Raw genomic sequence first — 26,088 nt, forward strand, 5'->3', positions numbered from 1 at the left:
GTTCGTTGCTCTTTGACCCTTTGACCCGGATTTCATCTCTTAGCCAAAGTTTGTGTGTGTTTTTCTTTTTTGGCAGCTGCAAATCCGTCTCATATTTTGCAGTCATGTTAACGTTTTATTACGACATAATGTCGCAGCCCTCGCGGGCCATCTTCCAGTTTCTCAAGGCTAACAACATCGTGTACAAAGACCATCCGGTAGCGATCAGAAAAGGTAAGAACAAAAGGGGGCTGGGAAAGAGGGGGAGGGGCGAAAAATTGAACTTTTGGACTCTTGGCTAATATGATCTAGTAACAACTTCAGTTTGTCTTAGATTTCTAATGACGCATGTGAGCAAACTCCCTTATTGCGACAATATGAATATGAAGCAAAGAAGAACGTTTAACACTAATCAACCTCCTTGCACTGATGTAGTAGAAATATTCGTAACAGTTACAGGGTCTTGTTGTTTCACGGAGCCACAAATCAATAAATAACTGCTCTGCCACGTTGTCGCCCTTATATGGTAACAAAGTTTCACCACTTTGACTGTAACTTTTCTCAGACTTTACTGCATCTGTTTTATGAGAAGAAAAACAGCACCAAGTATACACAAAGGCAAAACTCAAAGTATAGATCATTTCTTTATTATTTGATTAGAAAAGTGTTTTAATATCAAGGCTTGAAGTGCTGGTCAAAGTCCAACATTCTATGTTTTGTTCAAACAGTGAAGTGCGTGAAGTGCTATTGGCGTCCTTAATTTTAAAACATACTCAAGAAATTAGCCTTAAATCATGTTTACAATGCACAGGGGAGCACAAGTCAGACTGGTACATGAAGATAAACCCCATGGGAAAGGTTCCTGCCATCAACGACAACGGCTTCATTCTCACAGAAAGGTAAATGTTACAACAGTTTGAAAAAGGTAAAGGTCTTAGTTATAGCCTTGTTGAGACCACAGGGCTCGAAATACTTTTTTCTGCAAACCTGCACAGGTACACATTGAAAATTACATGCACCAGACAAATTTTACCTGCACCACTCAGAATTTAGGAAGTAAGTTCAGGAACCATTGCTATTTTTTTCTTCTTTTATACTTAATAGGTCAATGCAGCTAATAACAATCCACACGCACCTACACCATAGGACATTTATGTATAAAACCCAGTACATGGACCAGTGCAGGTTAGGTGCAGGTGGACACCAGAAATACCTGCACAGCTCCAATTTTACGTGCACTAACCAGCATATGCAGGTGGTATTTTGAGCCCTGGACCATATAGGCACTGTGTTTTGGGCACAGTATTAAAAGAAGGTGGCTACCCAATCAAATTCATCATCAGGTACTTTTTATACCAGGTTGGAGTGGAAACTCATGTTAAGTGAACAAATCAGTGAAACAATCAGCATATTTCTGACACGCTTCAGGGCGGCCGTACACTACCCGTTGTGACATGTGAATGAACTTTATTGCTTGTCGCGATCCTGTGAATTTCTTCTCGGGACCCTAAGAATAACTTCTCACTTCTCTGATACATTTATTGGCCTTCTGAAAGACATTCTGAATCATTATTGCCTCTGACGATGCCAAAAGCTCGCAGGCTATCAGCTATACAATGATTGACCCCCACTAGTTAGTTGAGCAGGGGATTAGGAGCATGATTTAGTCAGGCTAGAGTGAATCATTGTTATCTTTTCTTCATGTTTAAAGTGTGGCAATCCTGAAGTACCTGGCTGTGAGGTACGTCGTCCCCGACCACTGGTACCCCTCGGACCCCCAGCAGAGGGCTCGTGTGGATGAGTACATGGCCTGGCAGCACATGAACACACGCTTTAACTCAGCCGGGCTGTTCTGGAAAGAGGTAAGACCTAGGAAAAAATGCTGTGTCTCTCTAGAAAAACCTGCCGTCCCTAGACTTTATTTGAGTGGGCAGTGGAGTCACATTAGCCTGGGTACCATCCGGAAAGTAGTTCGCTCCGGCGTTCATTATATACTATATACAGTCGCTTCTACCTCTGACATTCATTATACAATATATACAGTCGCTTCTCTGTGTTTCCGTCTGGGAACGCGGACCATCTTAATGCCTGGAATTGTCCAAATTTGGACGCAGGCGCTGATTGGTCCCTACACATGAACGAATTATGGAATGGGTTCAAGCGCTCGTTCGAGCCAGTGTTCCACTTCCAACACCCGAAAAGCCCTGCGTCCCCTTGCGCATGCAGGCGGCCTGTTGTCATCAAACGAGTGCTCTAGAACCCATTCCTTGATTCGCTCATTAACTGATGTTAGCACCAAACGGTTTGAATGTGCAGGTCTCCAGACGGATAGCAGAAGCGAACATAGGAGTGAACTACTATCCGTATGGTGTCCAGGCTAGAGTCACATAGCTTCCAGGTAGAATTCTTATTCAGCCTGCTTCCTTTTGAAGTAAAAACAAGTTGCTTGTTCTATCTAATGAAGGATAAATGTATCTATTATGCACAACATTCAAGACTGGCAATGAATGACATTTAGTATCGTCTGTCTACTTTTGTATCTAGTGAAGTTACCGGAGAAAGTTACCGGCAAAAACAAGGAAGGAAAAAGACAGACTTCCATATATATGTCGTTCTGTCTAAGAGTAGGGTGCATGTCTAATTCATGAGAGTATTTTTTATGGCAAGTTCAGAATATTTTTACGTGCAAATCTCGAAAATTATGTGCAAATTGCAAGTTATAAGTATGTGTATTTCGAACCCTGTATACAGGTTATGATACCACAGATGACGGGCAAGCCATTAGACAAAGCTACACTGAACAAGGCTGTGTCCGAGCTGAACAACACCCTGGACATGCTGCAGACCATGTTCCTCAAGAATCAACAGTTTCTCTGTGGGGACAATATCACTATCGCTGACCTACTGGCTGTGAGTACTTTAAAAATTTGTACCAAGCCAAGTCTCTTATTAGTCTGGTTTTTATACAATTCTTGTATCTACAGTGCAAAACTGGTGTGTTATATAAAGCTAATTTCTTTTCCTTCATCATCATGATCTGAATTGAACCACTGAAGTAGAGATAAAGCTTTTTAAAAGGTCTTCCAGTACTTTTTTGTCCTTCACCAAAGCAGTCCTCACAAGTCCTTTAATACCCACAAACTTTGGTTAGAAACCCTAAAACCTAACAGCTGCCCTGTGCTTTCCTTCCCCCTACAGGTCAATGAACTGATCCAGTGCCTGTCTTCTGGCCGTGACGTCACCCAAGGCAGGCCCAAGCTGCAGGCCTGGATGAACCGGGTCAGGGAGAAGCTGCACCCCCATTTTGACAACAGCGTTGGTATGATCTACAAATTGAGGGACATGTCCAGGAGACAGCAGGCTAGGCTCTAGAGAGGTGGTGACAGGCTCTAGAGAGGTGGTGACAGGCTCTAGAGAGGTGGTGACAGGCTCTAGAGAGGTGGTGACAGGCTCTAGAGAGGTGGTGACAGGCTCTAGAGAGGTGGTGACAGGCTCTAGAGAGGTGGTGACAGGCTCTAGAGAGGTGGTGACAGGCTCTAGAGAGGTGGTGACACTGAGAACAGTGCAAAGATCAAAATGTGCTGCGGACCTAAATGTAACACTAGGTAGAGGTACCTCCGTAAATAGTTTCATCAGGTTGGCAGATCAATTGAACAAAGTCTTCTTCGTTACACAAACTTCTTTAAATCTTCAGTAAATGTTCCAACGACCATCTGTCGCCATCATCAGTACACAATGACACAAATACTATCGGTGCGATGTGAACTACACGGAGACAGTGCAGTCTGAACTTAACCTATTGTATTGGGACGTAATTACTTGACATTGGAATGTTCTTGAACATGATACGTTAAACATCATTGCTACTTTGTGACGTAGCAGCAAGGATGCAGTCATAATGCAATAGGTTAAGTTTGGACTGCACTGACTCTGTCTATATGGTTCATATAGCACTGATAGTATTTGTTTCATTTTGTACTGATGAAGGCGACAGATGGTTGTTGAAATGTTTACTGAAGAATTAAAGAAGGTTACATAACAGAGAAGACTTTGTTCAGGTTCAGGTACCGTTACAGAGGTTTAGGTCATCAATAAAGACAAAATCATGAAACAGTTTGTTTAGGCTTCAGACATCTTAGCATGTAGAGAACATCTCTTCTCAAGAGGATCTCAAATCGAAGATTGTAGTGCTGGTTTTAATGCTCATGCAATGTTTTCATCTTTTTCATCTTTGCTTTAAGACTACAGTACAGTACATCGTAGACCAGAAGAGACTTGGGTAATAGACTAATAAAGGTATTAAAGGCTAGTTGCAACAACAAACAAAGCCTGAACAATTCTTAGATGCTCCATCAAAAATGTAATTCCTAAGTAGCTAAATATGAATTTTTTAACAACAACAACAGACGTGAGTATGAAATTCTGAAATTCTCCATATTCAATTTGAGGATCAAGCTTTTTGGTATGTAATTTTTGATTGTGAAACTCTAAGGAAAAGGTTTATTAAGACAGTAATGTATGAAATGTAAACATATCAGTATATTTACAGTCTCCAGCTATAAGCTTGTTCACAATTCAAAGTGCCAATGCACAGTTAGATGCATATGTGGATGATACCTCAAAGCTGAGGACCGCTAACTTGTAAACCGTTCTTGTCTCAACCTTGCACGGATCTTATTGAATGTTCTAATGTCTTTTGTTTATGTCACAGGGGCTTTGAACTTTGACATATTAGCACATGCACATTTTAATCCTTGAATTGGCTTATTGCATTAAAAATGTGGCCAACTAACTTCAAACATACAAAACATACATTGGAACAAAGTTGATCCTAGTTGGAAAAAAAATGGAAGTATAGATAGGGAAATTATGAAATTGTATAATAAATTTGTTGCAAATAGCTGCTGCCACATGGCTGTATAAATTATGTAAGATTCTGTGGCAGCACAGTTGTATGATATCACGCTGCTTCAATAATTTCAGACAGTTAACTTTTAAAAGTTACTTTATGCAAATAATGCAACTGTTCAGATGGTGCATCTGATGCTGTGCTATGCTGTTGCACGTTTGCTACGAGTGATCCTTTGAAAAAGCTTCTCTACAGATGATCTTACCAAAAAGAAGTTGAACGTACAGTACATGATGTACTTGAAGTGAAATAAAAACACAACCATGACAACTTTTGTTCACATTTGTTATTACATGTCTTAGTCCTTGGTCTTAGCTTGGGGGTTTCATACAAACACGTAGCTGAGTACAGACTTGTGAGATCCATCTGCCTCACACACACACACTCGCACACACACATACGCACACACATACACACACATATACACATACACACACACACAAGTACACACACACACATACGCACACACACACACATACATGTACACACACTTTGCTTCACATTATGGACCAAATAGCATTACTCGTTCATCTGGGTATGATTTTCTTAACTGTCAGACGTGTCCAGTGACACTGACGGAAGGTAGTGGATTCTACCCGAAACGTCTGTCCGTTCCCCAAATCATACCCAGTTGCTTATAATTAAGTAAATGTCATTTGGCGTATCTTATTACCTGGATGTCAAACCTTCATCGATTTATTTACGTTATAGGCTGATAAACAGATCATAGAGGTGGAAAGGATACCCATATATGAAATATTTCCCTCATTCGATAATAGTTACAACAGTTCAAAGTCTTATGTTAACAACGCGCTCTGAATTGCGTATGTGGGGAAGGACAACCTCAAGCCAACCGTCCACACTTACGCCACATCTTCAAAAAAGACGCTGGAGCCGTATGCTCCCCGTATAGGAACTTTATTCGAACCAGTACACAACAAACATGTTTCGCCGTGTGGCTTCCTCAGTGCAAGGCGGGTTGTATAGACATATTATTAACCTCCTTGCTCAGTGTTATGGCTCGAATGTTGGGTTGCGTTAAACGTTACTTTTCATTGCTCGGTTGTGTGACATTCAAGTCTAACTGTATCATAAATTCAACGTGTCTGTCTTTCCTCCGACGGACTATTGCTTGCCATACACCAATTAATGTTCCTATCAAAATACATGTCAGACCAAAGCCATCAAAGATAGACGGTACAAAGCCGACACGGCAGTCCATAGGCAGAAAACGCATTGACCTGTAGCAGTACTGTTACCGCATTGATCTCAACAAGCTTCAGGCCAGCGTACCTGAGTACGATTCCTGTACTACGACTTACACAGTTTGTAAACAAGACTGCGGCAGCAGTCGGCTCCAGTTACCATATGCTGGCAAACTTGGTATGGTTGGAAACGTCGCTTAGCAAGGAATCGAAAGATGAAAACCGCAAAATATGAGGATACTTCCTTCTCGATATATTCTTGAGTATACGGGCTCTGTTTAGGCGCAACCGCTAGCTCCTTTTTTGAAACACCGCCTGTCACGGCACCGGGAAGGGGGGTGACCTATTAACGCGATTGTAGCTTAGGCTGTAAGTTCCGGCCTGGCACACTTAGTATGGTTGGAAAGGTCGCTTAGCAAGGAATCGAAAGATGAAAACCGCAAAATATGAGGATGCTTCCTTCTCGAGACATTCTTGAGTATATGGGCTCTGTTTAGGCGCAACCGCTAGCTCCTTTTTTAGAAACACCGCCTGTCACGGCACTGGGTAGGGGTTGGGGGGGGGGGGGTGACTTAATAACGCTCTTGTAGCTTAGGCTTCAAGTTCCGGCCTGGCAAACTTGGTATGCTTGGAAAGGTCGGGTAGGGGGATGACTTAATAAGGATAATTCCTTCTCGAGATATTCTTGAGTATACGTGCTCTGTTTAGGCGCAACCGCTAGCTCCTTTTTTGAAACACCGCCTGTCACGGCACCGGGTAGGGGGATGACTTAATAACGCTCTTGTAGCTTAGGCTTCAAGTTCTGGCCTGGCAAACTTGGTATGGTTGGAAAGGTCGCTTAGTAAGAAATAGAGAGATGATTTCAAACTGCAAAATATTCCTATACTTCCTCCTCGAGATTTTCTTGAGTATACGGGCTATGTTTAGGCGCAACCGCTAGCTCCTTTTGAAACACCGCCTGTCACGGCACCGGGTAGGGGGGTGACTTAATAATGCGATTGTAGCTTAGTCTTCAAGTTCCGGCATGGCCAACTTAGTATGGTTGGAAAGGTCGCTTAGCAAGGAATCGAAAAATGAAAACCGCAAAATATTCGGATACTTCCTTCTCGAGATATTATTGAGTATACGTGCTCTGTTTAGGCACAACCGATAGCTCCTTTTTTTGAAACACCGCCTGTCACGGCACCGGGTAGGGGGATGACTTAACAACGCGATTGTAGCTTAGGCTTCAAGTTCCGGCCTGGCAAACTTGGTAGGGTTGGAAAGGTCGCTTAGCAAGGAATCGAAAGATGAAAACCGCAAAATATTCGGATACCTTCTTCTCGAGACATTCTTGAGTATACGCATACGGGCTTTGTTTAGGCGAAACCGCTAGCTCCTAATTTGAAACACCGCCTGTCACGGCACCGGGTAGGGGGATGACTTAATAACGCGATTGTAGCAAGGGCTTCAAGTTCCGGCCTGGCAAACTTGGTGAGGTTGGAAAGGTCGCTTAGCAAGGAATCGAAAGATGAAAACCGCAAAAATATTCGGATACTTCCTTCCAGGAATATTTTTGAGTATACGGGCTCTGTTTAGGCACCTTTCTGTTATAGGCGCCTTTCGACGAAAGCTAAAAAAAGGCTTTTTTTTAGACGAAAAAAAAAGGACAAAAGGATGACATGCCTACAGCATCCGGTGTTCCCAAGCGGTCTCCCATCCAGGTACTGACCGGACTCGACGTTGCTTAACTTCCGAGATCGAACGAGATCGGGTGTACTCAACGTGATGTGGCCGTAGGCGAAAGATGGTGTTTCGGAGGCGCCCTTATAGGCGCCTTTCGACGAAAGCTAAAAAAAGGCTTTTTTTTAGACGAAAAAAAAAGGACAAAAGGATGACATGCCTACAGCATCCGGTGTTCCCAAGCGGTCTCCCATCCAGGTACTGACCGGACTCGACGTTGCTTAACTTCCGAGATCGAACGAGATCGGGTGTACTCAACGTGATGTGGCCGTAGGCGAAAGATGGTGTTTCGGAGGCGCCCTTATAGGCGCCTTTCGACGAAAGCTAAAAAAAGGCTTTTTTTTAGACGAAAAAAAAAGGACAAAAGGATGACATGCCTACAGCATCCGGTGTTCCCAAGCGGTCTCCCATCCAGGTACTGACCGGACTCGACGTTGCTTAACTTCCGAGATCGAACGAGATCGGGTGTACTCAACGTGATGTGGCCGTAGGCGAAAGATGGTGTTTCGGAGGCGCCCTTATAGGCGCCTTTCGACGAAAGCTAAAAAAAGGCTTTTTTTTAGACGAAAAAAAAAGGACAAAAGGATGACATGCCTACAGCATCCGGTGTTCCCAAGCGGTCTCCCATCCAGGTACTGACCGGACTCGACGTTGCTTAACTTCCGAGATCGAACGAGATCGGGTGTACTCAACGTGATGTGGCCGTAGGCGAAAGATGGTGTTTCGGAGGCGCCCTTATAGGCGCCTTTCGACGAAAGCTAAAAAAAGGCTTTTTTTTAGACGAAAAAAAAAGGACAAAAGGATGACATGCCTACAGCATCCGGTGTCCCAAGCGGTCTCCCATCCAGGTACTGACCGGACTCGACGTTGCTTAACTTCCGAGATCGAACGAGATCGGGTGTACTCAACGTGATGTGGCCGTAGGCGAAAGATGGTGTTTCGGAGGCGCCCTTATAGGCGCCTTTCGACGAAAGCTAAAAAAAGGCTTTTTTTTAGACGAAAAAAAAAGGACAAAAGGATGACATGCCTACAGCATCCGGTGTTCCCAAGCGGTCTCCCATCCAGGTACTGACCGGACTCGACGTTGCTTAACTTCCGAGATCGAACGAGATCGGGTGTACTCAACGTGATGTGGCCGTAGGCGAAAGATGGTGTTTCGGAGGCGCCCTTATAGGCGCCTTTCGACGAAAGCTAAAAAAAGGCTTTTTTTTAGACGAAAAAAAAAGGACAAAAGGATGACATGCCTACAGCATCCGGTGTTCCCAAGCGGTCTCCCATCCAGGTACTGACCGGACTCGACGTTGCTTAACTTCCGAGATCGAACGAGATCGGGTGTACTCAACGTGATGTGGCCGTAGGCGAAAGATGGTGTTTCGGAGGCGCCCTTATAGGCGCCTTTCGACGAAAGCTAAAAAAAGGCTTTTTTTATGCCAGCCTGAAATCACTTTCAGTCCCCTTGATTTTGAAGGGGAATCCTATCGAGCACCGAAGGCATGGCGTGACGTTGCACGTCATTTCTAGGGGGTCTGGTTTCCAGAAAATTTTTAAATCAAGACCCTCTGAAACACTATTTTGCTGCATTCTGAGGTGCAAATTTGCGTGTAGACTAAGCTGTTCAATGGCATCTGTTTTGTTGAAGAAGAACACATGGGTTTCAGTTTTTTTTATATCTTTACATATCAATTTTTGTCTGTCCCAGGGGAAGGAATGGGGAAAACTTTTTCCGGTCCCCGGCTGCAAAATTCCTTCAAAGAACTGAAGGACAGGTGCTGGCTACAACCCTGAATTATACCTGTTTTATATGTCCAGCAGCGAGCCACTTCTTTCTCACATTACTAAACAGATATGTGTTGATGCGTATTTGGAGCCTTGTGAATGTGGTGCAAGTGGTTTCATGAGAGAAGGAGTAACTAGCCTGTCTTCTTATATATTTATAAAAAAAAAGTAATAATTTGTTGGACAGAATATTTCAAATTTGTTGATAAGAATACCCCTTATAGCTCCTGTAATGTGACAAATGGTGTGATTCTTGTGCAGTTTCAGTATCGCTGCTGCTATCACTGCTATTAGAGGGAAATACTTAGGCTTCCTCCAAATTTATTTGGGCCAATGTGGAGCTACATTGTACCCGACCTTTGTTCGGAATAAACGTGTAAGACTCCAGACAAGAAAGAGCCCTGCAAAAGGCTCTGCATGGCGGATTTCGAAAACATTTAACACAGAATACTGAATAGTCCCAAGTATGTGGAACCTTAAAAGCATGGCTTGATATCACATTAAATTTGGTTTTCTGGACAAAAATTACCATGTAAAGACGGTTTTTACTATGAAATTCTGGAAATACAAATATGGCTGCCGCCAAGCCCTACTTAAAATAGAAATGCATACGTATTGTCGAAGGGCCAATGTTCTAGAACATGCTTATTTTATCAAACAAACGAAAAGGAAGCTACAATGGTACTATCTCGCTTCGAATCTTCCTTTTTCAATTTACTAAAATTCGCTGTATTAAGTAAGACAACTGCTATAGATATACTTCATGGAATTTGACAGGCTTGAAAAAAGCTTGGATACGTCGAGTATCACTGAAAGGAGTTGCTCATTGAGCAGTGGTGATCGACCAACACATGATCGAGCTACACATGATCGACTAACCTTTTAAGATAGTACGGTTGTGTTGATTTAGTTATATTGAAGACATCCGCTCGTCCATCAATTTTATACTGGAAAAAATGTGTGTATGATTGTATGTATGTATGTATGTATGTATGTATGTATGTAGAAGACGAACATAACTCAAGAACTTTTGGGCCCCTATCGGCCGGTTACAGTACTGCAGAGGAAGTTCCTTTTTATATCTCGAGTTATGGACATGCTGCGTCTATAGATTTTGAGTGGTAAACAACTCTTGATGTCGAGAGTAAGTGGCACATGCTTGGGCCTCCTAGACGCTTGTTTTGGAGCTGCAGGGCAGGTTTAGCGTAAGACTCTGAAAGGAAATAACTCAAAAAGCGGTTGACGGATTGTTATAATTTTTTGGCATGTAGGTAGCTTAAGTGATGCTTAATACAATTACATATCTATTATGCAAATTTGAAATTAATTTGCATACGTAACGAGGAAATCGTCTAAAGACGCTCTGTTCCATTATAGGACGATAGGAACATGTGGCAATCGTAACTGAAAAAAAGGTAGAATATTGAAAGAGAAATATCATGCAAAATAAAAAAATGCAACAAAATCAATGTAGTACATGACGGGAAATTCCTCCTTGTAGCATTTGGAGCTTATGTGCAGGTAAACATCGTTGAACATCAATTATGCGAATGCGATAAAGCCTTCTTTCTTAACATAGATTGTGTGTGTCTGTTGTTTGGTGGAGGTGATGATCAACTATCATAATTATGCAAATAAGGACCTTATTCGTATGATTTATGACAAACTATTAATAAAGCAGTTGTAAAGGTTAGAATTATTTGGCGAAGGTTTGGGTCGTGGAAATCTAGCTTGCTGGATATTGTCAACAAAGAACAATTTGAAGATTAGCAGCAGATTTTATCGTGTCAATACGGTGACATTTGTGTGAGCCGTCGTGTACGAAAAATCCTGAGATCTGCTATTCCAGGAACCATCTAGGCTGTTAACAACGGTAGTACAGTAATATCCAAGCAGATCCTACAATGGCATAAGATAGTATCAAACTGGCCAAGGAGTGTGGTCAGCCAATAGGTGATCATTTGCCATGTAGCCCAGGTACTAGGTAGCGCAACACACTCCTAAACCAGCTTCACACCTCTGTCAGCTTTTGATACTACCTTATGCTAACGTAGGCTCTGCTTGGAGATTATTAGTACAATGAGACTCCCTTGTATGCTCCCATTCCACTAGACAGCGATAGCGCTTAGATATCGCGGCGAACTAAGTCGGATTTGTGTTACCTTTGATTCCAAAATCATATCGCATACAAAATATAAAACAAACAAAACGCACAATGCACAAAAAAATTGAAATTTGTAAGGTGAGACAATAAGAAAAACGTTACAAAGCCTTCTTCTTACGTCAGTTTTGATTATAGCTTCCATAATCTAGCGAACTGTCTGTGATGATGCAATTTATGCCCAATAGCCTCTTTTATGTAATTAACCCGTCGTGCCCCTAACCAAACAGGTTGGACCTCTTTCTGGATCAAACCATCTGAAAGGTTAACGGGGAGGCTTGTTTTAAGATAGGATCATGACTTGCAACATGTAAAGTGTGTTAAAACTTCGTTGTGCCAGTAACATCATAGCGTATATATACATAACACATGATCTTAGTGCAAACTTTGAGCTGTGTACGTTCTTGGCGATTAGGTGACCAAGATTCCACCCCCCTGTAAGGTTGAATGTTACATTCCAACTGGCCCTGTCAGTTATCTCTAGTACGGATTGCTGTCGGGTTGAGAATTTAAACAATCTGTCAATAATGACGTTTGTACTGAGAAGTATTAGACAAGCTTTGCAGAAGCTGGCCGGTTGTCTTGTTTGGCCCTGCCGTGTGAAGGATACAGGGAAAGGACTGCCAGGCTACACCGGAGAGCCGATACCAGACCGGACAGATCTCACTGCAACACCGGTGAGTACAAGTACACGTGTTGTCTGACAACTTGTCTGCACAAAGGGCTGGGGTTGGGGTAGGTTTAAGCAAGGAGCTTCTATCTGATAAAAGCTCCTTGGTTTAAGCGTTCTTTGAAATACCTTTTTAAGGTATTCTATATATATATATTTACACAATAGCAACAAAAGTGTTATGTTTACCAAGTGTAATCATAATGGTTTAATAATTTGCCTGTCCCATCTATACCTGAAATAATTAGTCGACAAAACATTTTGAAACAGTACAAGAAACAGTGCAGTACCTTACACCAAGGACGTTATATAACGTCCTTGCTTACACCATGCGTTATTCACCCCCAGTGAATATCAGCAGTGTGTATGTGTGTGTGTGTGTATGCGTGTGTGTGTGTGTTTATGTATGTATGTATGCATGCATGTATGTATGTGTATGTATGCATGTATGTATGTATGTATGTATGTATGTATGTATGCATGCATGTATGTATGTATGTGTGTGTGTGTGTGTGTGTGTGTGTGTGTGTATGTATGTATGTATGTATGTATGTATGTATGTATGTATGTGTGTGTGTGTGTGTGTGTGTGTGTGTTTATGTGTGTGTGTGTGCGTGCGTGCGTATGTTTGTGTGTGTGTGTGCTTGTGTTAATGTGTGTGTTTATGTGTGTGTGTGTGTGTGTGTGTGTGTGTGTGTGTGTGTGTGCGCGCGCGCGCTTGTGGTCACAATGATGCTCGTGCTTTCATGTTGAAGTATGTGTGTATTACTAGTATTTCATGTTAGTATTTCATGTTATTGTTGTCATCTCTGTCTCACAGCTTTTGATATGTTAAGTCCAGCCTGTCCAGGTATGCAGGGTCTGATTGTTGTGATTAGATTGCCGGGCAGGTTTGTTGAATCATGTCGATAGATATAGATCAGTATAGGGCAGTGATTGTCAGGTTTGCTGCCGGCTTTTAATAACAAAACTGATATACTCAAGTCTAACCATTTGTCCACAATGCATTCTCATATGTATTTCCCTTATTATGATAATTCTCGCGGGTGATATTCATCCTAACCCAGGGCCAACCTTTCGCAAGGAAATTAAATTCATGCATATTAATGTTAACAGCCTGGTAGCTGGGTCAAAAATGGACGAACTGTCCGCTATTGTAATCAAATTTAAATTAGATGTCGTCGCTATTTCTGAAACATGGCTGGGAGAGTCTGTTGATTCTGCTGACATATTGTTAAATGGGTTTCAGGCCCCCATTCGCCGCGACAGAAACAGGCACGGCGGCAGTGTTCTCATTTATGTATCTGATGAGATCGCCTACAAGAGACGCTTAGATCTGGAGCCTTCACCTGTTGAATGTGTTTGGCTTGAAATCTCTACAGGATGCTCTCGCATCATATCTTCTGTTTACTACCGTCCACCTGGACAGGACTCTAGCACTGCTAATGAATTAATTGACTTATTTATTGACTCTGTCTTTGCAGCTGGGTCCTCTAATTATGACGCTATGATGATAACAGGTGATTTTAATGCCAAGCTCAATGCGTGGTAGGCTCCTGATACAATTGTTTTGTCTCCCCTCTCAGCATGCCACCTCTGTTCCATAATTACCACCTTTAATCTATATTTAAAGTGCCCAAAGCCTTATGCTCGTACTGTATGTGATTATTCTAAGATTGACCTTAACTTACTAGAAGATTTCTCATTTGATTCCAAATGAAATGATATTTTCTATTGTAATAATGTCGATGATGCATGTGATAAGCTCGTTGAACTTATATTTGAAGCTAAATCCAAATGTGTTCCTCACAAAGTTATAGTTGTAAGACCCAGAGACAAACCTTGGATGTCTCCCAGAATTAGATCGTTAATGCGGCAGCGAGACAAATTACATAGAAAAGCCAAAGTATCCATTTGTCCTACATTGTGGTCTTTATACCGCAATATTAGAAATAATATTGTACGTAAAATATCTCTTTCAAAGTCTAACTACTACAACCGTCTCGTTGACTCATTGACGTACGCGTCTTCTCCTTGTTCCAGTAAGAAGTGGTGGCACATTGTCAAAACATTCTTTTGTAGCAAAGGGAGCTCTACCATTCCGCCTTTAAAGTCGGGTCACTCTTATGTAACTGATTCTAGTGAAAAGGCAAGAATGTTCAATGATTTTTTCTCTGCTCAAGCCTCTGTGGATGACACCAAGGCAAGCCTTCCACAAATTAAAAACCTTACCGACCACCATGTCTTGGGAAATGCAAATTTCACATAAGATTGCCAAGGCATCTAAACGAGTGTCTACACTTACCAAATTGAAATTTAGATTACCACGAACAGTACTTGATACTATTTATAAATCTTTCATCCGTCCTCTTCTTGAGTATGCCGATATCATATGGCATGGATGTACTTTATGTGATTCCCAACGTTTAGAAGATTGTGAACGGCCATACTCGCCAGTATCTTAAGGACTTGATCCCTCCCGTAGTTTCTGGTTCTACTTCTCATAATCTTCGCAACAAACACAACCTACGGCTACCGATTTGCACTACAAGTCGATACCGAAAGTCTTTTATTCCTTATGCAACGCAACATTGGAATGTTCTTAACACTGCTGTTCTTAACACTTAGCTTTTCACTGTATAAAAACATGTAATCAAATTAGTACGCCCCTCCATCAATAAACATTTTAGTTACGGTCCTCGATACACCTGCGCCCTCTTTACACGCCTTCGCATCGGCACCTGAAGTCTGAACCATAGTTTATTTATTCGCAATTTAGTCTCTAGTCCAGCCTGTAACTGTGGGTGTCGATGTAAAGGTGTTGTACATATTTTGTTATACTGCCCTACCTATCAACAATACAGAATTCATTTTTTCGGCAATCTACAGCAATACTCACGACTTCAATAGTTTATCCGAATCAGCCCGTATCCATCTACTATTAAGGGGTTCACCTTTCCTGTCACATTATACAAACTGCAGTATCTTACAGTTAACCCGGTCATCTATTGTACATACCAAACTTTTGCAACTACCTTGTAACCTGACTTATATGTAAATAGCTGTGAACTGTTTGTTTTGATATTGTCATTTTATTTGTTCTTGTCAGTTATCCTTTTTTGAGATGTGGTGTGAATATTAGCGTACTGCTAGAGTGTATTTCCTCTCTGTCCTGTTTTGTACTTTGATGTTGAATAAGTAAAAATAAAAAAAATTACGATCGCATTCTCTACCAGCAAAGACTACGTAGAACGTGGTTTGTACGTTTGTGTTTGTGTGTGCGCTTGCGCATGTGTGTTTGCATTTGTTTCTCACTCTAACTCTCTCTCTCTCTTTACGGAGAGTAGATTTTGCTATTTTTGCAATGATCTACCATATACGTATTTCTTCCCCCACAGTGGTCATCTAACCAGAAGCTGTTCGTGACCTACCGCGTGGTGTGCGCAGTCTTCACCCTCGCCATTCTCATCTGGAGCGTCCCTACGGACAGTAACCGGTGGATCACCTTCTACTCCAACTGGGTGTACTCCACATTAACCCTCCATTTCTGCTGGAGCGCTGTCGTCTGCCTTAAGGAATACCGCAAAAGTCATGACGGTCCATCGGAGAGAACGCTCTACATCGGATGGGTAATATACGACATGGCCATGGCCACGAACTTGACTGTGTCGGCAGAGTACTGGTTCTCGCCATGGCCTGTCACTATAGGCCTTCGTAGTATCCTCCGGCACGGATTGAACTCGCTCATGGTTGCCGTTGACGTGCTTTTGTGCGGGATTCCTTCGCGGTTGAACCGCGTGGTGTATCCCGTCCTTCACCAAGGTATCTACTGCGTGTTCGTGGTTTTATACTGGCTTGGTGGTTTCAGGGGGTACGATGGAAAACAGTACATCTATTCCTTTGCTGACCTGAACACTGTCCCACTCCAAACCGTTATCATCATGGTGGGAAACACGTTTATAGTTATGCCGGTGTTTCACGTCGTGGTGTGCGCCTTGTACCGGTTGCGTTTGAAACTACTGAAGAAGTTTAGAAGTAAAAACGCTTACGAAGCTGTAAAACGAAAACCAATGCAGACTATAGAGACGGAGGTCGTCCACGGCAAGTTTAAAGAGATCTCTGCTGCCCAGGTTCAAATAGAATGTTTGAATGAATGAATGAACTGCATTGCTTAAAAACTGCATAGGGTACAACGTAAAGGCAACAACTGATAAACAAAAGATCTACGAGGCTAAAAACAGAACAAAAAAATATTACAGATAACAATATGAGAGTTACAGTGCAGTCATGTATGGTCTCGTATTTGGAATAATATACAAATAAATTGACCTATGTATGTGGACATAGGAGTTTGACATGAAAGTAATAGATAGGATGGTATTTGAGACCATGTAGAGCGTTGTCTTGAAAGAAATAGAAAAACAACAACCTCCGAACCATCACCTACAGTCCACGTCTAAAATGGCTTTTTAAAAAGTGATAGTAAAATCTAAATGGTATATTATACACTTATGATTAGCTCAAAATGGACAAATCTAGGCCATAAGCATTCACTGTGCATGTCATGATTACAATAAACAAAAATGTTAAGAGTCATAATCTGAAGCTTTTGGGTGGCAGATAGCTTTTGATGCATAAGGAATGAGCGGCATAGGTTTGGCCCACCTGCAGCTTGCTCTGAAATCACAATCGCGTTATGTTAAAATTATTCATTACACATGTAAAATAACAGAACAAACGAAGGAACGATTCCATAATGATATTAAAGCAATTTATTTCTGATTATGGAATTGTGGCTATGATTTGCATATTTTGTGTCAGGTAGTACTTATCATGTATCACATCCTTGTCCGTTTTCTGTTATTACTGTGGCTCTATCGGATACTGTGAACTGCCTTTCAGATAGGCCCTGGGTATATATACATGCATACATGCAAGCAAGCAATACAACATTATATACAAGGCGACAACGTGCTTCTACATAAAGTACCTTAGTCGTTATGTAATCCAGGTCTTGTCATATCGTGTGGTTTGAAGGTCAAATTCAAACGACCAAACGATTACATCCACCAAGATTCCAGTTCTTTTTACTTGTGACGTTGTAAAAAGCATCATACAGGTATAGCTCGGCTATTACTATTGCAGCACTGTAACATTTGTAATGGTTGTAATGAAATTTTCTGGATATAGTATTTGTACATGGTAAACTTGTCCTTCGTACTTAGTACTTACAGCATAGGATGTTCCAGAAAGCTACACAGATTGTACTAAGAAGTAAGTTAAACATACATGTGTTTTCTAGATTGAGTGAACTTATTGAATATTCTACATTAGAAATGCCCCGTTAAATGCTTGTAAAAGAAACATTTGCACACGGAACGAAAAAAGGTACCATATATAATAGATTTACGACAAAGTCACAATCACTAAGCTTGAATTTATTGACATACTTATTCATATAGTAAAACAAAAGTACAGTGTCTTTCGCTAGGTCGATTATACCTAAAAAAAAAAACAAGTGACCGTAGGTAACATAGTCTGTGACGTCGGTCTGGTATATGTTGGTTGTTTTGTCTTCTTTGGTGTGTGACGTTGTGCTTACATCCTATATGATTCTTTTCATGGTGTTAGATATATCGTTGTATCTAAAGTTGCCTAATATTTCTGTGTCATGTGAATCTTACTAAACAGGTATGGATTGTGAGATAACATGTGGCCAAAGTCAAAAAGATATGGTGACGATAAGTTACCGGATGGTCTACTCTAATACACAGGCACATTCACACACAGACACACCTACAAGACCGACAGGCAGACTGACAAACGCACCAAGTATTAACATGTTTCTGTTATGGACGTAATAAGTATGAAGCACGGAATAGGACCTTGATGTTTCTTAGTCGAAGTCCGGGAATATGATATGGCTAAACTTCATTTGGGACGAGAATTCTTACACGCTTCATTGCAAACGGCGACAGGAGGTATTTGATTGACAGGGTCATTAGTGGAACATTAGATGTCGGTTCCCATGTCCCACATACGATAACACACAGCTGTTGATGATGAACTGTGCGATAAGTTTTTAACTAGTGTGAAGCCATAGGGTAGCATGACACAGTGTTAATGGGTGAATCCCGGGGTCCATGATGCTGGTACATAAAGTAGTACGGATAAACTTGTTGAATAAGAGGTAGAAAGCAAACGCGCGTAAAATTCTTGCACATATCGCGCATCTGCTTAACTATACCCAATTACCTCAACGGGCACCATATGCAGACATGGGCCAATACACTGTGAAACGTACAATTTGCAGGGGTGATTTCTGAAATTATTACATACATAATAAAAACAGCTGCCGAAAAAATAAAACACCTTGCATCATCGTCCAACTATGTGTAGAGAACCTGCCAAACCACAAACGTATGCGACAACGGGAACATGCAGATATAGATGCGAACGCGCGTTACATTGACGACCAGAGAACATCACGCATCTGCTTGCAATATCTCAATTACAGCATGACCCATATACAGGGGATCTGGACTAATACACCGAAAGATGAACATTTTGTAGGGGTGTTATTTTTATTGCGTCCCTAATAAAACCAACTGCCGCAAAAACAACAAAAAAAAAACAACGTGCATCATCGTCAACCTCAGTGCAGATGACCTGCCAAACAACGTACGTATGCGACAACGGGAACATGCAGATACCGATGCGAACGCGAATAACTTTGACGATCAGGTAACACCACGCATCTGCTTGACAAATTCCAATGACACCATGACCCACATACAGAGGATCTGGACCAAAACACCGCAAGACGAACAAATTGTAGGGGTGTTATTTTTATAAAATCCATAATAAAACCACCTGCCGCAAAAAAAAGTTCACGTGCATCATCGTCAACCTCAGTACAAAGGACCTGCCAAACCACATAGAATTCAGACAATAGGAACATATAGATACAGCTGCGAACGCGCGTAAACGTGACAAAACTAAAAGTCTGTCGACCAGAGGGTCTGGTCACAGACTAACAAGTCGATATATGAATGAATTGTACCACTAAAGTAACTGGTTTTTATTCTCCAAGCAGACGTTAGGTCAGTGGATAGCAGTGAAAAGGCTTTTTTACCACTTGAAGGGAGAGGCAAGAAATTCCAGCCACTCCTATCCCAAAAATAACTGGTTCTAAGGCCTAGACATATTGTCACTTAAGAGACAGAATTGGCTAAGATATTTGAAATATTAAACACAACTTCTGCCTACCCAATACCTCTCTCTCATGTGTCAGGAAAGAAAGCCTGTAACGATAAATAGAAAATTTTTCGGAAGTAAAAATTATTCCAAATTCATAAAGATAAAGATCTGTTCACGGAAAAGAAACATTAAGCAAACAGTCAAGTAAAGAAACACATCATATAAAATCTTATTATTCAAAACATATAATATATATATATATATATATGCTGAAAATTTTACGCATGATATATATCTGCTGGAAATTTTACGCATCAAACTGCCAAACTGCATGGAATGTCTTCGTCAAATGTTACTTTGCTAGTTTTCCCCACTTATATTAACTAGGGAATAGGCATACATTGTTATGAAAATAATCTATTTTGAAATCAAAATCTGCGTATGAAATAGACACTTACACGTCGAACATGCATACATTTAAAAAATAGGTTGTTATTTTTAATTATTTCCAACCTTGTCCTGATGCAGTAGCTGCTCCAACATGTCATCTATGACGTCAGGCGTGGGCCTCACATCCGGGTCATCCAGCCAGCACAGGTTCATCACTTCATACCTTATAAGTCAAACATTGAAAATACAACCATGACATTTACATTGAGACCACAGGGTTGTCATTGAGACATTGTAGGATTGAAATTGTTTTCTCAAAGTTTCAAATTGCAAATGCGACGAATTGGGACTAAGTGAGCAAATGAGATTGGTACCAAAACCTGGTTAAAGAAATTTAACAAATGAAAGAACAAAAACAGACAATAAAATAGACAGATTGTGTCTCTGGAACAGGCTTACGGACAGTCTGGTAAGAGACGTCAATTTCCGAGAGCCTCTAAACTTTTAACTTAGGAGTCGGGCCCATCACTACCTCTCCAAGATGCAAGAGCACGTCTAACTGATCTGGAGTAATATGCAGACAGCCTTTATTGTCTGTCTTAGGAATCAGCTCTATTGGTGGTTATTGTTTATACTACAGCATGTCATATATAAAAAAAAGCGATTCTACAAAACGCACATACATATTATAGATAAACGTATAAGTCGTTACTTTAGGGTGCGGTCACATACCCTGCGATCTTAATTTATATGTACAACTTTGATATCATAGGAACTTAAACTATAAACTGTCTATAGCAGAGTCACCCTCCGACAAGAATCTCATTTTGTGTAGCAAGGCAGCTGAAATTTGTAGGACACATACAGTCCCAAACAAATTCCCTAAGTTAGTGATCGCAAGATGTATGTTGCCGCGCTCCTACATACTCACAGCTCGTCCGAACAGCCGTTCGGCTTCTGCAGGCGGTACCCTCGGCGGAGTCTGGTCACCAGCGTCTCGTACCCACAAACCTCCGGATAAGGCGTGCCTCCTGGAAGGTTTCAATTCGTACATTAAGGACAGCATCATGAACAAAAATATATATTCGTCTAATGCGTGATGCTGAATACAAACAAATAGGAGCACGCACTCTTTTCTTCCACATTTCCATTCGTGATTTAAGCAACTAGTACTTGGCACCGTATCTTGGACCAAGACTGTGTCAAGTTCTTATTGTATATGGAAGACTAGCGACCTAACAAATTTTACAACTTAGGATGTACAATTTAAAAAAAAATATTAAAGTTCGTTGGGGGACAAGGTAGAAACCTATAGAGATATTCATGTACAGATTTAAAGACCAGGAGGCACAGAGAATTACGTCATTAATGCTATTACATGTATAACTTTCGGGAAGGAATATGACATAAAGATGTGTCATTTGGTTACCCCACGTAAGATTGACGCAGAGGTGCTCACCCAAAGTAGCTATCTCCCACAGCACGACTCCGAACCCCCACATGTCACTCTTGCAGCTGTAAACACCCTCGATCAGGGACTCTATCGCCATCCATTTGATCGGGAGCAAAATATTGGTCTGCGGGCAAATACAATATTAAAATTACACTCATTCATACACTTTATAGTTCACTCTTACTCACTCACTCACTCACTCACTCACTCACTCACTCACTCACTCACTCACTCACTCACTCACTCACTCACTCACTCACTCACTCACTCACTCACTCATTCACGCACTCACTCACGTACCCACGTAGCTGGTGGCCGTAGGGGCAGTCAGACTGTTAACACGGTCTTTTCACGTGACAGTTACTGGACAAAATTTGGAAATTGTCTTTCGCCAGTGACGTAAGGAAAATCTGGATTTACCAGGTTTTCAACTAAAACTCTGAACTGATATATAAAAACTAGAGTTCGGGGACCTCATACCTCCATGAAATATTTATTGCTTTTTTGTGGATGGTATGTATGTTTATAGTCGGTTGTATTTGAGAGTAATGGTTATATAATATAAATGTTATGGGAAAGTAGTGGTGTATTTATTTAATGACACAGAGGATGTCCATCTGATTAGTAATTATCAAAATGTAAATGTGACACTTAATTGTGTAATGTGCGTTTAAGAGGTCGACGGCATATGGTAGCGTGGTGTTCCTTAAGCTTGATGTTTGGCATTTAAAATGTCTAAGGTTGTCAGCATTATTGAGGTTCGACTATGTGCCTCAGAGCGGTGTGGTGGGAGGAAGTTGGGAAACTCAGAAAGAAGAAGGGATGTGGCCAACTTTAGTCAAATGGTGATTTAATTTTCCACCAATATGTCATAACATCAGCTGTTCACACGGTACAAAAACGAGATGCACACTTTCCTCTGACAGCCCTACACCAACTGTAAGATGAATACTTGGCGCCAACCCCGTCTGCTAAAAAACAAGTACCATTGGCTACGAAAGAGACAACTAACAACTGTCCCTTATCGTAACAAAATCAGAACATCTGTATCGCCCATAAAACTTCTGACACCCAACCCAGATGAAAGGACCTAATGGCATTTTAATCACCATGTCACTCAAATCAGCAATACAGTATGTGAGACATCCATACCCGTTAAGCATTATCGTTAAATGTACCTCAACTTCTTACAATTATACTTACGCTTCACATCTCCATGATATCCTAAGCAGACATAAATAAAACTAATTATCATATTAAAAAAACTCGGGGTTCTCCAAACAGCTGTCACCTCACCATCTGCTTGGAGCTAAGCCCATTAACAAACACATAAAGTACGATGCCTGTACCAATATATCTCAAATATAGGGGTGATTTCTGATATTATCACATCGATTATAACGACAGATAAGGCTCCCAAAATCTCATCGATTCGAGCTTTCATCACACCCCACCAACACAACAAGTATGAAACCAATCCATCCAGCCGTTCTTGAGTAATCATCTACACAGACAGAGACACATAACAGAAAATATAACCTCCATTCCATGACATTTCATGGAGGTAATAAAGTAAGAAAATACCAAGGTCGACTTTAGACTGACGATAGTATACGGTCGTGTGGTTGTGAAATCGTTGAGAGCGACGGTTTGTCTTGAGACACTGTCACGGTCAGGTTAGCGGGAGACCCTTTACTTGATATGGAGTATTTGGTTTATCTACGGGCAAATTACGTGACATACGAATAACAAGAGATAACGATAAAATTATCAATTATCATTACCTACAGTTTGACACAGAGAATCCAGCAAGAGCAGAAAACGCCCACAAAACACATATCAATTAACCGATGAGGGGTTTATTTAAATGTTGCAATGCATTTTGGAAATTGTTTCTGGTGAAAAGTTGTACCTACCAAAGGATGCCTCATGTACTGTGTTGTAATATACACGTCACGGGCCAGTCCGAAGTCGGAGATCTTGGCGACCAACCGTCCTGCCTGCCCGGCAGGAGAGGTCAGGACGATGTTTCTACACGCTAGGTCACGGTGGGTGATCTGTTTGGTAAACAAAAATGTAAGATTAACGAGGTCATTAACGCATTTTTGAAAGCGTAGGGGCAGTGTGGATAGGGCACGGCCCATCCCTCTCCTCACGCCTTTTACCTCGTCCCCAACCTTAGTGAAGTACTCATTTTTATACCTTGGTAGAGTAATCAAAGTCCCAACAAACAAAGAAAAACATATCAACTGCATGCCAAGGCAGTCTAACCCAGCACCTCTGGATTCTGGTTCAAATACCCCTGCCGTCACGCCAACACGACGGCACCGATCTATTAGGAGCAACCAATGACGGTGTTGGTAGTTAAAAACAGGGGCCTTCGTTAGAGGTACGCCATATACATACAACCTGCACCAACCCTAACATTTAGAAAAATACAATTCGTCACTATACTGTTAAATGCAACTTTTAATATGGAGCTATGGTGTACGCGTACTAAATAGCTTTCTTGATGGTTCAATGTGAACCTTGAGGAGTAAAATTACGACATACAATACCACACTATTCGAGTAAAAAATTGTCTGAAAAAAAATTGAAGTACCCGACGGCGCTTGAGCTCAAGCATCCCCCGGGCGATGTCGATGGCCACCTCGGTGAGCTGTCGTCCCAAGCCCGGCGGGAACTGTGCCTGGTGTCGGTTGTTCTGAATGCTCACCAGATACCACAGTAACTCCCCAGGCTCAGCGTACTCAACAAGAATGTACCGCGGGTCTGAAAATAAGACTTATTGATCTACATCGTTCATGTTACTTGCAAGTGCAGCATTACATCATCAATGTATTTATGGCTATGTAACCTCAAACGTAGTGTTCAAAACGGAAATTGATTCAGATATTATGATCAAGAGGATATTTCAGTTAAGCTACGGGACGCTGGTGGCGTTACTGTTGCCGAGAGGTTTGACAGCGCTCAACGAAATTCATCGATTAGAAATTAATAACATAACGCATTGTGTGTATTGTTGTCTTCAAATCATCCTTGAACGCTGTGTTTATTATTCTTATAATACGGTCAAAGGTGATACGAATTCAATATAGGAGGTAGTGATCATTACACCATCAACGTGCCAAAACGTGCTAAAAACGAAAATTGACGACAGATCAACAAAAATGCGAGGTCTCTACTGCACATGAAATGTCTCATCACCTTTCTTTTTTACTCCATCAATTACCAGTCCAATCAGCCGGACGATGTTCACGTGGCCTCCATCATCGTTAACCTCTACCAGCAGACTCGCTTCCTTCGCGAAGTCCCGGTAGGTCGTCTCATTGGCTCGGTCTACCCTGTAGTTTTAATGACGATACATTCTCACAAGCAATTAAACTAAGGTGTTCGATTACTTAGTTTTAAGTTTAAACTTGTTGCCAACACCAAAGAAGAAGAACCCACCATACGTTTTCGGTCAAGCGGGGTGGGTGTCTAGGAGGCTATATACATATGGGTGCATCAACCCTCTCTGAACCGTGAAGGTGGCAGGTTCCGCCTTCCCGCCATTTATGATTCTCTACTGACGTCATCCTCCGACTTCCGGAACATCAGTGAAGCGAATCGTACATTTGAAGAAGGTCGACGTACCTGGCCGAAAATGTATAGTAAGTTCTTCTTGTTTGGTTTTGGGACAAAGTTTAAAATTAAGAATGATACAACTAGGGATTCTACGAACACAGGTGAACTTTCATTTGGATATTTTATTACTTATTATAATGACAATTTGCTTTCCTACACTTCGTTGTTTGAGTCAAGTATATTCTTATTTTTCAGGGAAAGAAACAGGATACTCATTTAGATCCCCCCCAGTTTCTATGAAGCTTATGCCATGCCTTTTTGTAACGTTACGACATAAACTGACCTGAGGGTCTTGGCAGCTACAGTCACGGCATGTTGTCTCTTTTCCCTCAGGAGTCCCTTCCTCACGTGACCGAACTCTCCCTCTCCGATCAGCTCTGTCGCGCCCCGAACCGTGCCTGCCCCATTCCGTGCCCATTCAGGCACGGAACGTGGCACTGCCCGACTGCCCCGGTCTGTGCCCAGAAGCGCTGTCAATCACTATGACTGACGGGGTAGTGATAACTAATTATTCACGCCCATGTTTCCAAATAAGGCTTGATCTTGTCCTTTTTGATTCCCACTATGATTTTCATCCATAAAACTGTGCATCGAAGACACAGAATTTAGCACGTCTATGTGAGTGCATCCCATTTATATTACATTTAAATATACCACATATAAACATGACAACGTCCAGCTGCACCTTGATCAAGTCTCCAAGCCTTAATGATTCAGTTCGTTGTGTCAGACCTCAGTGCACAATTATCTGAGGCAGAGTTTGTGCCCCGAACCTTGCTTTGCCCGAAACCGTGCCTTAGGCACGGTTTGTGGCAAGGCACGGTTCGGGGCACAACATCTCCTCAAGAAAGATGTCCTTTCTGTTCTTCAGCCAAGGCTCCATCTTCTCAGACTCAACTATCGACTTTCTTTCTCCTTGTGATCGTGATTTCATTTATGTTTATGTCATTAACTCTACTTTTCTTCTTCTGTGTCGATTTCTCTCCTTGGATATAT

General features: G+C 41.6%; 3 protein-coding genes and 7 non-coding genes across 11 annotated transcripts in view; 2 read left to right on the plus strand and 8 right to left on the minus strand.

The window, feature by feature from the left end:
- The first annotated feature begins 10 nt into the window (after positions 1-10).
- On the plus strand, positions 11-5,158 carry LOC118408505 (glutathione S-transferase theta-1-like). Of its 2 annotated transcripts, XM_035809323.1 has the most exons (6): positions 11-213; positions 791-878; positions 1,691-1,841; positions 2,731-2,889; positions 3,178-3,355; positions 3,419-5,158. In XM_035809323.1, exons 1-5 carry the CDS (start codon positions 105-107, stop codon positions 3,349-3,351), a joined length of 681 nt encoding a protein of 226 aa, XP_035665216.1. In that variant the 5' UTR covers positions 11-104; the 3' UTR covers positions 3,352-3,355; positions 3,419-5,158. The 2 variants fall into 2 exon arrangements, with proteins under 2 accessions (XP_035665216.1, XP_035665215.1); XM_035809322.1 differs by having other exon boundaries at positions 3,178-5,158.
- A 2,597-nt stretch (positions 5,159-7,755) lies between these two features.
- LOC118408541 lies at positions 7,756-7,874 on the minus strand. Its single transcript, XR_004830319.1, has one exon. It is a non-coding gene; the product is annotated as a 5S ribosomal RNA (ribosomal RNA).
- A 98-nt stretch (positions 7,875-7,972) lies between these two features.
- LOC118408542 lies at positions 7,973-8,091 on the minus strand. Its single transcript, XR_004830320.1, has one exon. It is a non-coding gene; the product is annotated as a 5S ribosomal RNA (ribosomal RNA).
- Positions 8,092-8,189: 98 nt separating this feature from the next.
- LOC118408533 lies at positions 8,190-8,308 on the minus strand. The gene has a single exon (XR_004830312.1). It is a non-coding gene; the product is annotated as a 5S ribosomal RNA (ribosomal RNA).
- A 98-nt stretch (positions 8,309-8,406) lies between these two features.
- On the minus strand, positions 8,407-8,525 carry LOC118408534. The gene has a single exon (XR_004830313.1). It is a non-coding gene; the product is annotated as a 5S ribosomal RNA (ribosomal RNA).
- A 98-nt stretch (positions 8,526-8,623) lies between these two features.
- On the minus strand, positions 8,624-8,741 carry LOC118408537. Its single transcript, XR_004830316.1, has one exon. It is a non-coding gene; the product is annotated as a 5S ribosomal RNA (ribosomal RNA).
- A 98-nt stretch (positions 8,742-8,839) lies between these two features.
- LOC118408535 lies at positions 8,840-8,958 on the minus strand. The gene has a single exon (XR_004830314.1). It is a non-coding gene; the product is annotated as a 5S ribosomal RNA (ribosomal RNA).
- A 98-nt stretch (positions 8,959-9,056) lies between these two features.
- On the minus strand, positions 9,057-9,175 carry LOC118408536. The gene has a single exon (XR_004830315.1). It is a non-coding gene; the product is annotated as a 5S ribosomal RNA (ribosomal RNA).
- Positions 9,176-12,191: 3,016 nt separating this feature from the next.
- Positions 12,192-17,716, plus strand: LOC118408528 (protein rolling stone-like). Its single transcript, XM_035809348.1, has 2 exons — positions 12,192-12,429; positions 15,821-17,716. Exons 1-2 carry the CDS (start codon positions 12,280-12,282, stop codon positions 16,577-16,579), a joined length of 909 nt encoding a protein of 302 aa, XP_035665241.1. The 5' UTR covers positions 12,192-12,279; the 3' UTR covers positions 16,580-17,716.
- A 1,703-nt stretch (positions 17,717-19,419) lies between these two features.
- The window catches only part of LOC118408526 (tyrosine-protein kinase receptor Tie-1-like), a 26,948-nt gene continuing 20,279 nt past the window's right edge, over positions 19,420-26,088 (minus strand). The window contains exons 14-21 of the mRNA XM_035809346.1: positions 25,376-25,467; positions 24,673-24,809; positions 24,068-24,237; positions 23,382-23,522; positions 21,472-21,589; positions 20,944-21,043; positions 20,136-20,235; positions 19,420-19,726 (exon numbers count right to left, since the gene is read on the minus strand). Of these exons, the coding sequence (XP_035665239.1) occupies positions 19,706-19,726; positions 20,136-20,235; positions 20,944-21,043; positions 21,472-21,589; positions 23,382-23,522; positions 24,068-24,237; positions 24,673-24,809; positions 25,376-25,467 (879 nt within the window). The 3' untranslated portion in view covers positions 19,420-19,705. The remainder of the gene's footprint in view (positions 19,727-20,135; positions 20,236-20,943; positions 21,044-21,471; positions 21,590-23,381; positions 23,523-24,067; positions 24,238-24,672; positions 24,810-25,375; positions 25,468-26,088) is intronic.

Source organism: Branchiostoma floridae, unplaced genomic scaffold (genome assembly GCF_000003815.2).
Source record: "Branchiostoma floridae strain S238N-H82 unplaced genomic scaffold, Bfl_VNyyK Sc7u5tJ_168, whole genome shotgun sequence".
Classification (NCBI taxonomy): Eukaryota; Metazoa; Chordata; class Leptocardii; order Amphioxiformes; family Branchiostomatidae; genus Branchiostoma; species Branchiostoma floridae.

What these genes read in the sequence shown, in the direction of transcription:
- LOC118408505 (XM_035809322.1), top strand. Translation starts at nt 105, where the DNA reads ATGTTAACGTTTTATTACGACATAATGTCGCAGCCCTCGCGGGCCATC. An exon ending in TCCGGTAGCGATCAGAAAAG is followed by an intron (nt 214 to 790) that starts GTAAGAACAAAA and finishes TACAATGCACAG; the next exon opens with GGGAGCACAAGTCAGACTGG. An exon ending in CTATCGCTGACCTACTGGCT is followed by an intron (nt 2,890 to 3,177) that starts GTGAGTACTTTA and finishes TTCCCCCTACAG; the next exon opens with GTCAATGAACTGATCCAGTG.
- LOC118408528 (XM_035809348.1), top strand. Translation starts at nt 12,280, where the DNA reads ATGACGTTTGTACTGAGAAGTATTAGACAAGCTTTGCAGAAGCTGGCC. An exon ending in CAGATCTCACTGCAACACCG is followed by an intron (nt 12,430 to 15,820) that starts GTGAGTACAAGT and finishes CTTCCCCCACAG; the next exon opens with TGGTCATCTAACCAGAAGCT.